This window comes from Atractosteus spatula, chromosome 7, assembly GCF_055471065.1.
Source record: "Atractosteus spatula isolate fAtrSpa1 chromosome 7, fAtrSpa1.hap1, whole genome shotgun sequence".
Classification (NCBI taxonomy): Eukaryota; Metazoa; Chordata; class Actinopteri; order Semionotiformes; family Lepisosteidae; genus Atractosteus; species Atractosteus spatula.
Window position 1 is genome coordinate 10,299,854 of NC_142712.1, and position 13,665 is coordinate 10,313,518.

General features: G+C 41.7%; 1 protein-coding gene across 2 annotated transcripts in view; it reads left to right on the forward strand.

The window, feature by feature from the left end:
* LOC148830424 (F-BAR and double SH3 domains protein 2-like) overlaps positions 1-13,665 on the forward strand; it is a 78,581-nt gene that overhangs the window by 16,376 nt on the left and 48,540 nt on the right. For both annotated transcript variants that reach the window (XM_088920915.1, XM_088920916.1), the window contains exon 3: positions 1,976-2,021. In XM_088920915.1, coding sequence (XP_088777041.1) covers positions 1,976-2,021 — 46 coding nt within the window. The remainder of the gene's footprint in view (positions 1-1,975; positions 2,022-13,665) is intronic.

A 13,665-nucleotide genomic window follows, 5' to 3' on the forward strand; every position in this document is an offset into this window, starting at 1 on the left:
GTCAATCAGCTGAAAAATAGACCCAGAGTCCGTAGAAATGGGATTTTTTTGCTTTCTTGTTCTGCTTTAATTGAAGTGTGGGGAAATCCTCTCAAGGCTGAATTCTTCACACACCTGTACGCCTACCCCCAACACCACCATCACTACCGCACAGGAAGAAGCTGGGCCCCTGGGAGAAATCTGAAGACTTGATCTTTCTATGTGTTGTAAAGTTCACATTCTTGTATATCGCTAGGCAATCAAATGTAAAAACATTCTGTGACATTTAGACTACTGAAAACTTATGAGTTCACTTTTATGACTGTAAAAATTAAGAGAAAAGTGATCTTATTTAATATGGTCAAAGACAATTCCATGCTGAAAAGAAAGGAAAGTGACATACACAAACTTTTTGGCTGTAGAGCCTTCTTCAGGTATTTAACGTGCAGAGTGATAAAGCCCTCTAACCTTTGGTTTTAAGTATGCATAAATCTGTGTGGATAAAAATGTTTGCAAGTGACAGGAGATCAGTTTTGTCCTCAGATTCATTTAGTTGACATCTCAGACAGATGTATGTCCTCTCTTTCAGGAAGACAGTCGATATCACTCTCGGGTGAAGTTATTTATACCAGTGCTATCTTTTGTCCACAGATGGTTTTATACAGTTTATGTTCCGTATTTCTGTATCATGAAACAAAAAGGTCTGATGACCAGGAATCGAGCAACAGTCAAAAAGCAAGGTTTAATGTCATGTCATTTGCCGAACTGCTTTTTACCATACGGTGTGAAGGTTTAATGTTCTCACAGAATCACTTATTATTGAAGATAATGTAACCTTAACATAGGAATGTATTAGGTGGGTGTGCCTGCGCACAGTCCTTCCTAACATAGCACTCATGCCTCTTAAAAATTCAGAACACTGTGTGATAAAGGGCTGAATTAAAGCTTGCTGGAAGTTGGTAAAGAAATCTGGCAAAGCTCAGGGATTTGCAGTAAGTCATGTATTACATAACAGTCAGCAGATCAGGCATCACACAGATGTGGGCTGAGCCATGGGGAAAACTTCACTCTTTGTCTGATGACTTGCGTTACAGTCAGGCGGGCCCATAACAAGAACTGCCCTGCCCGAACAGCAGGGAGAGGTTTAGAATGTGCTTAAAGCAGTTATCTGAGGGAGGTTTAAGCCAATTGCTTTTTGGAAAGAAATAAAAAAGTTGATGTATAAAGATACGCACCCTGGGCCGGGCGCAGATGTTCACAAGAGAATGCTACACGTGTTTTGCGAGCAGCTGGCAGGAACAGAAGACAGTGATTCGAAAATTATGGGGGATGCCAGTTCAAATAGCACCTTCTATCCCCAACATACAGTAGAAGTCAAAATGCCTCACCCCACCAGCCTGTGCCACAGGATATACCTTTCTCATGATGTACCTTTAAACCTTTTTGCCATGTGAATTCCATCACTTTCCCTGGAGAACTCTTTTCTTCCTGACGTGGACCTTGTGTGTGTTCTGACTGTTTAGGTGGACCCGTCCATTGGGTCAGTAGCTGAGCTGTTACATAAACAGGCTGAGCCCGACTCAGCTCTTGGGGTCAGCACGGTTCAGGCTGGCTTCCATTGCAGGGCTGTTGTCTTGCCAAACAGCAGAGCCCCTAGAGGAATCATTGCATGCTTGGTTTGCTTTGGCAAACTATTCAATGTAGGAGAAATAATCTCTCTTTTAGTCATGAGTAACCTTCAATTCTATGCCCCTTAGCAAGCAAGCAAGCAAGCTAAACGTTCTGTGTACCTCCAAATAGCAAACAAACTAAATGCTGACCTATTCTTCTGATGTAGAGTGGTGGAGAACAGAAGGTTGACAAGCAGTGTAAAATAGTTCTTTAAAAAGTCTTCAATCAGTGTGTGGTACTAACGAAGGAAATATTTTATTCTCCCATACTGTGGTATATTTTATTATGGCTCCAGTTCTAAGTTGTTTCTTTTTCTCTTGTACAGAACTTTCAGCCAAAAGAAGTCTGCCATAGAGAAGGACTATGCACAGGTATGTTGTGTGATTCCATTTTTTTTAATCACCACCTTGCATTGCTAAACATTCTAAGTGAGTTCCTAATTTGACATCTAATAGAAAGCTTGCTGTAGGGTAATTTATTTTGCAAAGGGTGCAGTGCACAGACTTAAATGAAGGGGGTGTGAATCTCAAAATCAAACCAGGAAGGCAATTCTTCAGTTACCCGTTGTATTGTATGCATGAAATTTAGCTGCTTCAGATTGAATTATACAGCAATTTAAATGTCTTTCTGGGTATGATGTTGCAGATAGGCTGAATGCTTTAATTTGGTTAGCAATTATTTATCAAATGCACAGTTTGTCCACGCACTTCACTTATTAAAGAAAAAAATAAGAATTTGTAATATATGAACACTTTTATGCATGTGTATATAATTTAATGGTAGCAAGGTAATAAGATATAGTTTGCTGCATCTTGATTTCTAAGTGTAGTCTAAGAAATATACTGTTTTCGTAAAAAGTGGGATATGAACTGAGATTCGCACTGAATTAATGTTGAATATCGGAAGCAAAATCTCAACCACACGGCCTGCATGAAGTTATCCTAGTCCTGCATGAGCCGATGAGTCAGCAGACTTTCACCTGTGACAAATCTGGAATTGATGCAGTGTGCCACACTCCAGAGCTTTGCAATGGGAGAGACAGGCACACAACAGCAGGGCAAGAGCAAGAGTAGGGTGACCTCAGGATGTGGAGCCTGAGTTTGCCTTCCCTCTGACTCAGCACAGTCCACCAGCAGTGCTGCAGTGTCTAAGCCAGTGTGCAGGGATTTTTAATTTTAAGGCTGGGTTAGGAAGGAGGTTGGTTATGCATCTTGGTCCTACTATGGCTCTCTCGGCAGAGGGGGCGCTACCTGAATATCTGATTCTTAATGTGTTTTTTTTTTTTTAATTGGGCAGTCTCGAGTCAGATTGTTCCAGTACATTTGTGAGATGCAGGTAATATTCCGTATACACTGAGGAGTATTGGGATCAGAGTATTGTGTTTAAGTCAGACAACTCTGGGGATGTTTGTTCCTTAGATGAGATTTTAGTACAGTTTGCTCCCTTCTACTACAAAAGCTGTTGTTTGTGTTGTAACTTTTGGAAAACACTTTACTTCCTGTAATTCACAAAATGTAACAATGTTGTATTTAGTACATTACATATTGTTTTATTGTTTCAGATGCCAGGCTTTTCCATTTTTTAATAGAAATGAAACTCCAGGGCTACTGTTCCGTACTTTGCTCTGAGTTTCCACATATATAGTAGATTCCAAATATAGATGTACAGATCGACAGTAACCATTTAACATATTTTTTTAAATGGAGGTGGCCTTTGTGACAAAGCGTTTGAACTAGCAGAAGTTTATACAGCAGTGCTTGTGCTTGCTTTTCAGAAGCCTTTTTGGAAGAGCTTTTCTTCATTATGTGTAACACAAGTACAAAACATTACAGCTATGCACATTTTGACGTGAAACTTAGTATAGTCTGATATTTACCACAGTTTCTTTTATTCTGTGCTACTGTCACAAACTTTAACTTACAGTTTGATTCCTTAAATTCTTTTGTGGGCATACTTAATCATAATTCTGTCTCATCTCCTGCCATCTGTTGAATGCCAGTATTTTTTTTAACTTCAGATATGCATTATCCTGTATGTGTACATGACCTTACTTGTGCAGGTTTTTCTGCATTTACACAGGACTTTTTTTTGTTCAATCTTGAATCTGGGTTGCTGAAACCAAAGTTTGGATCTCCTTTGCTGCAGCTCACCGGTCTGTTCACTGCCACATAATAAATGTGATCCTCACATGAACCCTGCTTTGGGTCAGTGGTTCCTTTACTTTTCTCTTTGAAGAGAGATTTGGGTTCAGATGGTTTTGCGCTTGGCAGCTCTAAAAAATAGAAAAATGTACTTGCAGCTGTGCTGCCAGAACTAGTTATTACAAAGGTCAATTACTCAATTCCAGACTAAATACTTTTCAGTGGTACAAAGGCGGTTCAACGTTTAGAGGTAGTATAAATTCTGCAAGATTTATCTTGGAGATCTGGCACACAACCCAAACACAAACACCATCACCAATTTGTTTGTGACAGCAGCTGGTCTCTCATTTCCCTGTGCAAAGTTATTTAAAACTTGGTGGAACAGTTGAGCTGTTCATCAATTAAACCTTTAAATCCTGCAGTTCTCTCATCCTGCTGCTGGGAGTCGGGGGCCTCAGTCATCCTTCAGCAAACATTCCCATGGCCAGACTTCCACTTTGTCAAGCTGCTGCAGTTCGTTTCCACAGGGGCATGCCAACCACAGGCAGGAAGTGTGCGCAGTGATACAGCAACGGCAAATAGAGCCTTTCAGCCTTTGCCTACCTTGGCGTGGCCTTCTAGTAGATACAGAAATACTTCCTAAAGAACTCTGGCCGATATCCAGTTGAAGACCAGCAGGGCAAAGTTAGCTGAAATGGTTGCTACCACAGTGCCGTTAGATACGTTAATTGGATGAAAAACATACAGTAAAAGCTTAAAGTAGCCTCACCCTTGCATACCTTGCTGCGTATTAGTGGTTGAGGTAAGTATCTTCTGTCTTGCCATTAGGGATGTTTTCTAATCCCCGATGAGCTAAGATAGTTGACCTTGGCTTAATGTCGTGCCCCTGCCGTTAACGTTCAGTTATCTCCTCTTTTTTGTAGTGGGGGAATTACCAGCGGGAGCCCCTTAGCGTGCGCGCGATTGTACCGAGGGTGCCCAGAAAAGAATGGGCCGCATTTTTTAGAAAACCAACTTGAAACCTTCGGCACCGTAAAATTAAACTCCCCAGCTTCTTGTTGGCGGAGTTCTTGAAATATTCATACAGAATCCCGTAACGATTAGTCGTTAAGAAGCGTTGACCCAGAAAAATGGCGGGAACTTTTACTTTTACAGTTACACTTTCTGACTGAACTACTTCTTATTTTGCTGATGGTCTCAAATGTGGAACGCAGCTAGCTTTCACAAGGAGTCGACCTCACATTCTCACCCTGCCCCTTTAATCGGAAAAGTTTGACAAAGCCATGCACTGAACACCTGTATCCATCCTTAGAGCCGGGACTGTGTGAAAGCTTCCATGTCTTTCTCTCATTGTCCAGTCTTGGTCCTGGGCATGCCATCCCACGCAAGGACAAGAGGGAAATTCAGTGCCTACGATTTCCAGTGTCTGACTTGCAGTACCCAGATATCTCCACCTGTCGAATGGATTTGAGATGCTTCAGGTCACCAAATCTGCCAAAGCTGGATTTGAAAATACTCTATGAAAACGTGAAAGGTGTTTGTACCAATCCACCTGAAAAAGCACCCAGACGTTTTTAAAACATCTCCCGTCCACTTCAGCCTTTCCTGCAATTGGATTAATTGTTGGTGTTTGTTTTGTTTGTTTTTTGCTGTTCTGATGTCCCACTGTATATTGCAATAACGTATAAACGTCTTGATTGACATTGTTTCAACTCAACTTGACCCGGTTATTAAAAAGCAACTGACTTTGTGGTTTTAGTTTGATTTGAAAATCTTGTATTTAAATTACATTTAAGTTTTTATGTTCAGAAATACAAAGTTGGGGTTGTTTGCCTGTCCAGACGGCTCTGAGTTAGTTGCCTTGTCAGTGTATCATTACAGTACCCACACTCTCCCAAATAAAAATAAAAATCAAGAATTGGTTCTGTGAGGTGGCCATCGGGGACTTTTTTCAGCTAAAACCTTTCGTTGTTCTGGAAAGATCCTAAATAAAGCTCTCCCTGTTGATTGTGCTAGGTGTTGGAGTTTTGTGGTTTTTCCAGCTGATGCCAGGCAGGGCGGTTTCGTTCAGTCCAGCCGTTTTGTTTGCTTGCTGTGTCTAGGTCCAAGAATAGCCCCAGTCAAGTGTGACATCGTCTGGCTCCAATAGTTTGCTATTTCTGTCTTAATAAGTGAGGCAGGTTGGGACTTCGGCTAATGCTGCAGATTTCTCTGATTGTTGACTATAGTTTTAAACCCAGCCTTTGGCAGAGAGCACGGCTTCAGGCTGGTGGCAGAAAAGAATAATCAGCGAGGCAATTTTTATATTTGTCCATTAGTTTTCATTTCATAGAAGCTGCACTGTTTGTACTGTATCTGTTTTTTTGCTGAATAATATACCCCCTCACCACCACCACCCTTTTCTCATGTTCCGTAAAGGAAGTGAAAGGGAAAGTTAGTGACTCGCACTCCTGCATTCTAATTCCTAGACCTTTTTCCAAAGTAATGATTATTTCTTAATCTGGTTCATTTAACTAAATAATCCTACGAAAACACTGATTCCGACCAGGTTTGAGAATACTGTCATGATGTCGCATTCAGCTGTTGCCAAAATGGAAAGGCTTTAACAGTAAAAGGGCAGCGGGTTGAAATATCACCTTCTGCATAGAATAAGGAAGATTTTTCCGTCTGAGATCAATAGAACCCAGTAACTGATGTGCTGCAAACTGATGGGCACGTTTTGTGGTCAAAACGCAAAAGAATCCGAAGCTCCAAATTAATTGCATGTGGAGAGGCAGCTGAATAATGAAGCCACAGAGCAGCAGCTTGACTTCATATCTCGGCCTCGTTTTCAATTTAATGTGTTAATATATATGGATATTTCAAGATGGCAGTGTTTCAGTGCTGTGGGTGTTTGCACATGTGAAGGTTCTTTGCTTTTTTATTCTAACGTGTGTGTTAGTTCCCTACAGGCTACATCAACAATTATGTTAACAGTGACATCCTTTTGCCTACTGCATTGCTTTTAAATAATACAATTTCCCCTTTTTTCACAGCCATCCCCCCACCTTAGGATTTTTTTTCCCCCCTTTTCTAATCTTTTATGTGACTCTGTGCTCTTGCCTGGGTCCCTGGCTCTGCAGCTGTTCACACAAATAAACATTGTTTTATGGCATCCTGGCTAACAGAGATGCTTCTGATTCCAAGGGGTTTGTGGGTTCAGACCCTCACTGTGGGATCCGGCGGGGGGGTGGGGTGGGGGGGGGGGGGGGGTTACAGAAAGAGCTGTTTGTTGTTCGGCCTGGGTCAGGTCTGAAGTTACCAGTACGACAGCAGCCGTCAGACAGAGGTAGCTCCACTGCTATAGATCCAGAAAAGTAAAACACTGTCCTCTTGTGTATCACAGGCCAGCGTCGCGGAAAAAAAAAAGAAGAAAAACTGTCTTTCTTGTAAGTTTACAAGTAAAACAAAGCAACTTCTACACCAATGGAAAAAAAAATCTTTCAGTGATGAGTAGGAAGCTAAAATTAAGATCACGATTTTTTGTGTGCTGTACATACAGTACACAGCTCTTCAGCATCTATGTCTCAGTGTATGTTGTTTGTAGAGTTCAGTTTTTTTTTGTCATTCTTTGAGAATGCTTTGTCAGTTCTTGCTCAAGTAACATTATCAGATCGTTGTTAGTTTTATGTAGTTCAAAAATGAGACATAACAGATTCACTTTATGTGCTCTAAATGCCACTTAATACATTTTAAGCATTTGTTTGTCATTAGAATTGTGGAGTCCCTGGAGATGTTTCAAACAAGCAGCGCTGCTCTTTAACGCGGGTTGCTGTGAGTTTGACGTGTTGTTGAGTTCATGATTCACTGTGTGACTTGGAGTATTGTAGTTTCTGATTGCATGATTCACATTGTGTGGGTCTCTTTGGTTATGTTCCATCTATAGGTGCCGACAGCCTTAACCCCAGGTTGTTTTGATGTTTTTTATGTTTATTTGAAAGGACTTTTCTTCTAAATATATAGTATAGAACTATTAAACCTTACAGTAATGTAAGAAATAAGCCTCTGAAGGTCTGGATAAGCTGTTCCATCCCCTCAGAACCTCTTCAAGGATTGTCATCATGTTTTAACCTTGATTTCTTCACTGCAATATTTTACATAATCTCAAATATCTGGAAAAGGCTAGTTTCTGGCCACCTATTCACACGTTTTCTCCAGGAAAACCAGGGTCTGTATTCAATTTGTTTCTCCTCTGTTTTTTGTAAAATCAGATCATTTGCATTCTATGCCCATTGTCCACAGGCAAAAATGGAAAGAGAGGGTAGTATACTGTACAGTGTAACCTTTATTTTAAATTCATCATAAAACGAAAGCTGTTGTAATTGAGTGCCCTTTGCCTGACTTAACAGACACCTGTCAGCTTAGTCTTCATGTACTGTTCAGCAAGCTGTTTTATAGAAGCCTGATGTAATGAGCTCAGTAATTGCTGAGATCCCAGGTTTGGAAACAAACTGCAAACAGGGTCAACTTTTTCCCTTGCATTAGAGTCGTCAGTTTGCCTTCCTCCCGGTTGTCTTTTGACATGCTGCAGGCTTTACAAGAATGTACAGGAGGGGCAGGGCCAAGCGGAAAAGAAGCTTGTCCTTCCCTGATGACACTACAAGTCTGTGGACGTTTTGTTGAAAGCCAAGAGAGCCCTAGTTGACTACTTGTACGTCTGTCCTTGCTAGTGTGGAGACAGTTGTGTCCCAAAGCATGGGGCGTCCCAGTTGCAGGTTAGTAGTGACAGGACCCAGGTTTCAACAAAAAATTACCTTTTTTTTTTTTGCTTTTCATTTTTCACACATTCTCCTGCAAAACGATGTTCGCAATTCAGTAGCTGTTTACAGACCGGCAATGTGGATTTTAAAGTGCATCTAATTTGAAAGTCAGCTTAATGCCATTATCCATGTGTGAGTTCATGTTGAGTTCATGATGCACTGTGTGACTTGGGGTGTTGTAGTTTCTGGTTGCATGATTCACATTGTGTGGGTCTATTTGGTTATATTCCATCTATAGGCGCCGGCAGCCTTAACCCCAATTTTCACTGATGTTTTTTATGTTTATTTTAAAGGACCATTCTTCTAAATATATAGTATAGAACTATTAAAGCTTTTGTGTATAATCACAGCAGACAGTAATGTAAGAAAAAAGCCAGTAAAATCCAGTGTACGAATAATATATCACTTATCGCAACCGTGTTGATCGTTAAATATCGATTCCCTGAGCTGAAGCTACCTCTCCCCTGATAAAGCTCAGGTACGGACAAGCCTCATGGTTGTTACAACCCCTAAGCTGGTGATTTGGATTGTCTTTTCCAGAGCTGCTGTATATATCGAAGGTCTTTGATGGGAGAGTGGAAGTCTTTATCTTTTAGAGCTGAGATTTGTTTTGCAGAAGCACTTCTTTGAAGGCGGGATTCAAGACATGAAGCTATACAGCCTGTTGGCTCAGGAGTGAGCGGACCATCAGAGTGGGAAAAGCACAGCTCCCAAACCTTATGAGCCTTTGATTTTTCTTTTGCACTGTTGCCTTTTGTGTGCCACAGTCCTCAATCCATTGGTTCAGTTTTCTGATAAGGAAAGTTTCCCCACTGCTGACTAAGAAGAGCCTAATCTTTCAGTAAGGCTGCCTTTGGGATATAGCCAGGGTTCTCACGAATCCATTCCAAGGCAGTTTTCTTCCGTTTCTCCTCTACGCTGTGCCTGCCTCCCTAAGCCTTTTTCGGCATGCCCGAGCTCCTGTTTCTTTCACCTGCGAAGTGCACAGTTAAGGCGCTGTTGTTACATACATGTCAGCGCCATGCTGTTCGGTGCTTTGAGCTTTGTTTCTCGGTGCCACCCAACAGACCTACAAGCCATCTCTGCGTGTAATGCCTTGCATTTGATAGGGTGAGTGAGAGGCAGAGATAAGAGATTTACATTTTGACGGTGTAAAAGCTAAGCAACATTTTGAATAAAGTTAGCATTGTGTACAGATTGTGTACGTAAAATGGTTGATTTGTGTTCTTCCTCACAATACAGCAGGCGAGTGGGAGCTGATGTTGAGGAGCCTGTGATTTTGTTTGCTTTTATTTTTTTGATCTTCCAGGATTAGGATGCTTTTTCCCCAAATCTCTGTCTGGCACAGTGGAAATCTAGCACACAGTCTGTGGCTTTGACTGGAGAAGCTGCCTTAAACCTATTGCCTATTCCTCCCCCAGTCTCCAGCACTCACCCCCCCCCCCGCAGAACCTGTCAGGCAGCAGACAATGGCATGCCTCTGCATCAGCAGCACAATTCCTACGCTGCAGCTCTGGACGGAGAATATCCACGAGTACACGGATGCGTTTCTCGAATACAGTACAGGTGTTACCCTGGTGTCCTGGCAAAATTTTCCTCCTGGCCTTTTGGCCTTTACCGATTATGGCCTCCTAATAATCCCCATCTCTGAACTGGCTTCATCACTCTGCTTTCCTCCCCACTGAGAGCTGGTGTGTGGTGAGCGTACTGGTGCATCATCCTGGTGAGGGCTGCACACTGGTGGTGCAGGGGAGTCCCCATTACCTGTACAGCGCTTTGAGTGGAGTGTCCAGAAAAGCGCTGTATAAGTGTAAGGATTATTATTATTAATAGGGGTAGCAGTATACATTCTTCAAGGAGTGCCTCCCTGGATTAGTTTTCATTCTCCGTGGGGTTACAGTAACGAGGCAGTCCTTTCATCTGCCCGGCAGGGGACAGGTTAAAGGTCATCTTACACTCAGGGGCTCACGGCTGTTTTTCCTCTCTTCCTTTTTGTGTACGTCTTTGATCCGATGGGCACCCACAACATTTTAAAGCCCCGTTGAAGTAAAGTCTTTTAAAAAAAAAATGTCAGTGTGACACAAAGAAAATAAGGCAATAAAGTCTGTTTGTGAAAAGGGAGGAGGCCAGTGTATTTTTAAGAGGAAGTGTCACTGAAATGTATTACTTACATAACATTTTGTTATGTAATGTCTCCTGCATTACTCTTTAGGGACGGGTTTGCTTATTTTGACTTTCATACTATAATCTGTTAAAATTGCATAGATTGCATCTGGTAAATTTTCATTCAGGTTTGGGTATTAAAAACAAAAGTAATCAAACTATTTCTCCTTCACTCTGTGTGTACAGCGTAACCGACGATAAGAATTATTTTAGCAGGCTGTGCTGATATAAAAGGCCCAGACTTACAGGGAATATTCTGCATAAGGGTTTGATTTCTGATGGGGTTTGTGTTTCAGCGAGTGCCAGCATGACCATCGTAGAGTCGTCAGGCAGAACAGAGTTGCTACTGGACAGTGTGTACGGTTGAGGCTGGGGCAGCTTTTCCACAGGCTGGGAATGAAGGCCTTACCACAGGCTGAAGCCCAGCCCCAAACCTCTCCTGCATGTTTTGAATACGAATGGAAGATGGCGCGTTTGTTTTCGAATCGTTGAAAAGGTGATGATCCGGCTTTAGCTAAAGAAGATTGAGGAGGGCTCGCAAAACACTGTCCCAGCTGTCAAAACAAGTGTTAAAGAGGACATAGCATTCATTGTTGTTGCTTTTGCTGTTGATTCTGTTATGGCACAAGAGATGGATCATAGGCCACATGATTAAGGACACATTAAAACAATGTAGATTAGTCTGTATATGGCTGGTTTTCTTAACAAAACATTTGTCTCCTGTACTGGACTGCGGTCCTATTACATGCTAGTTTTCTTGTATGTTTTCACATATGTCTTTAAATATTCGGATTGTGCACTTCATGCTCATTTCACTAATTGTCTTTCATGAGCTGCAGCATACTGCGTTAATAAATTCGTAGAATGCAGCTTTTGTTGTACGGTTCGGGTTGTTGGTTTTTTTTTTATTTTTCTTTCCACTCGCGCCGCTCAGCCCGGTGCTGGGAACAGGTCTAGGACCCTGATAAATGACTCTCCATTAGAGTAAAAGACCGGGAGACAATCGGAGAAGTGAGTTAAATGTTAACCCGCCGGGTCACCACGCTTTGCCCTATTCATCAAGTGTGTGTCTCGTTTCCAGGCGCGTAGACCGAGTGTGCTGAGCGGAACTCTCCCACGAGAGGGCTCGACTCGGTCGAGGAGAGACCGAGTTGGTCCTCTAGGAAAATAAAAACGGCCGCTTTAAGAGAAACACGAACTCGTCGTTATAATTTGCCGTTTGATTCGTAACATAAACGTTCACGTTAGCTCATTTCGTATTTTCCCTAAATAAAAATCTATTTTAAAAATTCACCGACGTCACTCTCCATCATCCTACGTTGGACCGCTGCACAATGCACAAGTCTCCTTTCAAAACCTCAGTCTTGTACCCGAAAAAGGCTCTTTCGTGGTGTTTTCACAGAGCTGGATTTCAATTGGACCTATGCACCCCAAAAGTGCGCATTTAGTCAAAGCAATAGCGTTTCAGCAGCATGTGTTGTAGCAATTTCACAGTATGTTAGACGTTGTACTGGGGCAAGAAAGAATCTGTATCTGAGATGCTTCAGATTCCCTCGACCAGGGGCAGACCCAGAACTGACTGAGGAGGAGGGTAATTAGTTCAACCTCAGCACATTGCTGCTTAACTTTAATTATCGTTCCAAGAATGTGATAAATGAAAATATCCCCTGTGAGTCCTGGCTCTGGGAAAAAGGGCTCAGTGGTGGCCCCGGGTGAGGCTTTTTTTTTTTCACATCGTGCTGCATTCCCTCCCAAATTGACTTTTGTCTTTGCAAAAAAAATCGCTTGCATGTCTTCCTTGCCAAGCTTCAAACTTAGTTTTCTCAAAGTTTCACCTTTTCAGTTGTTCTCACCCATCTATCCGAAAGACAGCTGTGCTACGCAATATAGAGAATGGCTTAAGACAAAACCTGACTTCAAAAGTCTGTTTCATGGGGATGTTTAAGCCCATGTGACAAGCTGAAAATGTTCTGAAGACTTGTGATCTGCAGATGTAAACAATTGCAAGTGGGCAACAAAATGCATCAGTACATAGTAGCGGCATAAATTGTGAGCTTGTGATGAGCCATCATAATTCCAAAGCTGAATGATGAGATGATGGTTTAGACAAAACCATCTAAATTGTCTGAAGTGGCCATGTGCAGCCAATGGAGCATTTCGTTTCCTCTGGTTAGGAATCCTGCCCTGGAATTCCTGAAAGTTTTGTTGTGTTTGGTGCTCTTTGTCTGCTACAGTGTTGTTGTTTTTTTACTTTTAATGTTTTTCTAAACAGTTTTTTTGGAGTGGCTGAAGTGAGGAAACAGAAAAAGTGATTTCACTTGTACTAAGAGTTCTTTACTTTCCTGAATGCAGTTAAATCCAATCCAGCAATAAGAGGCAACAACAAAACACAAATTACTGTACCTGCTGTGAAGTGTTCAGGGAAGTGAGGATGTGCGCTGTTGCGTACTCTATTCCAGTTTTTTTTACATCAAAACTCATCACTAAATCGTCTTAGAGTGGGTTAAATGGTAGGATAAATAGCCCGTGACATTAATTTTTGGTTGGAATGGAGAAGACATCCAGACGTATTTTTTTATAAAGCAAAAACAAAGTTTATTCGCAGTCACCTTAAGGAGGGAACAGAGCACATTTGGTTTTGCAACTGTCTTGAGTTTAGAAGTAGTATGCAGGAAGTGATTTAATTTTATTGTGAAGGAAATTTTGTTAAATATCAGTCGATGTCTAGGTAGCTTGTGTCTCATTGCACTGTTAAGTGACTGTTGATTTTATTAGGCTATGTGTGGCTCTGCTCATATTTGCATACACTTGACAAGAAACCCGCAGGCTGTTGACAGTGAAAGGAAAAGCCAGGTGTATAATTCCGTCTTTCTTTTTTCCTGATGACACAGTTTCGTTTTCTACAGTAAGCC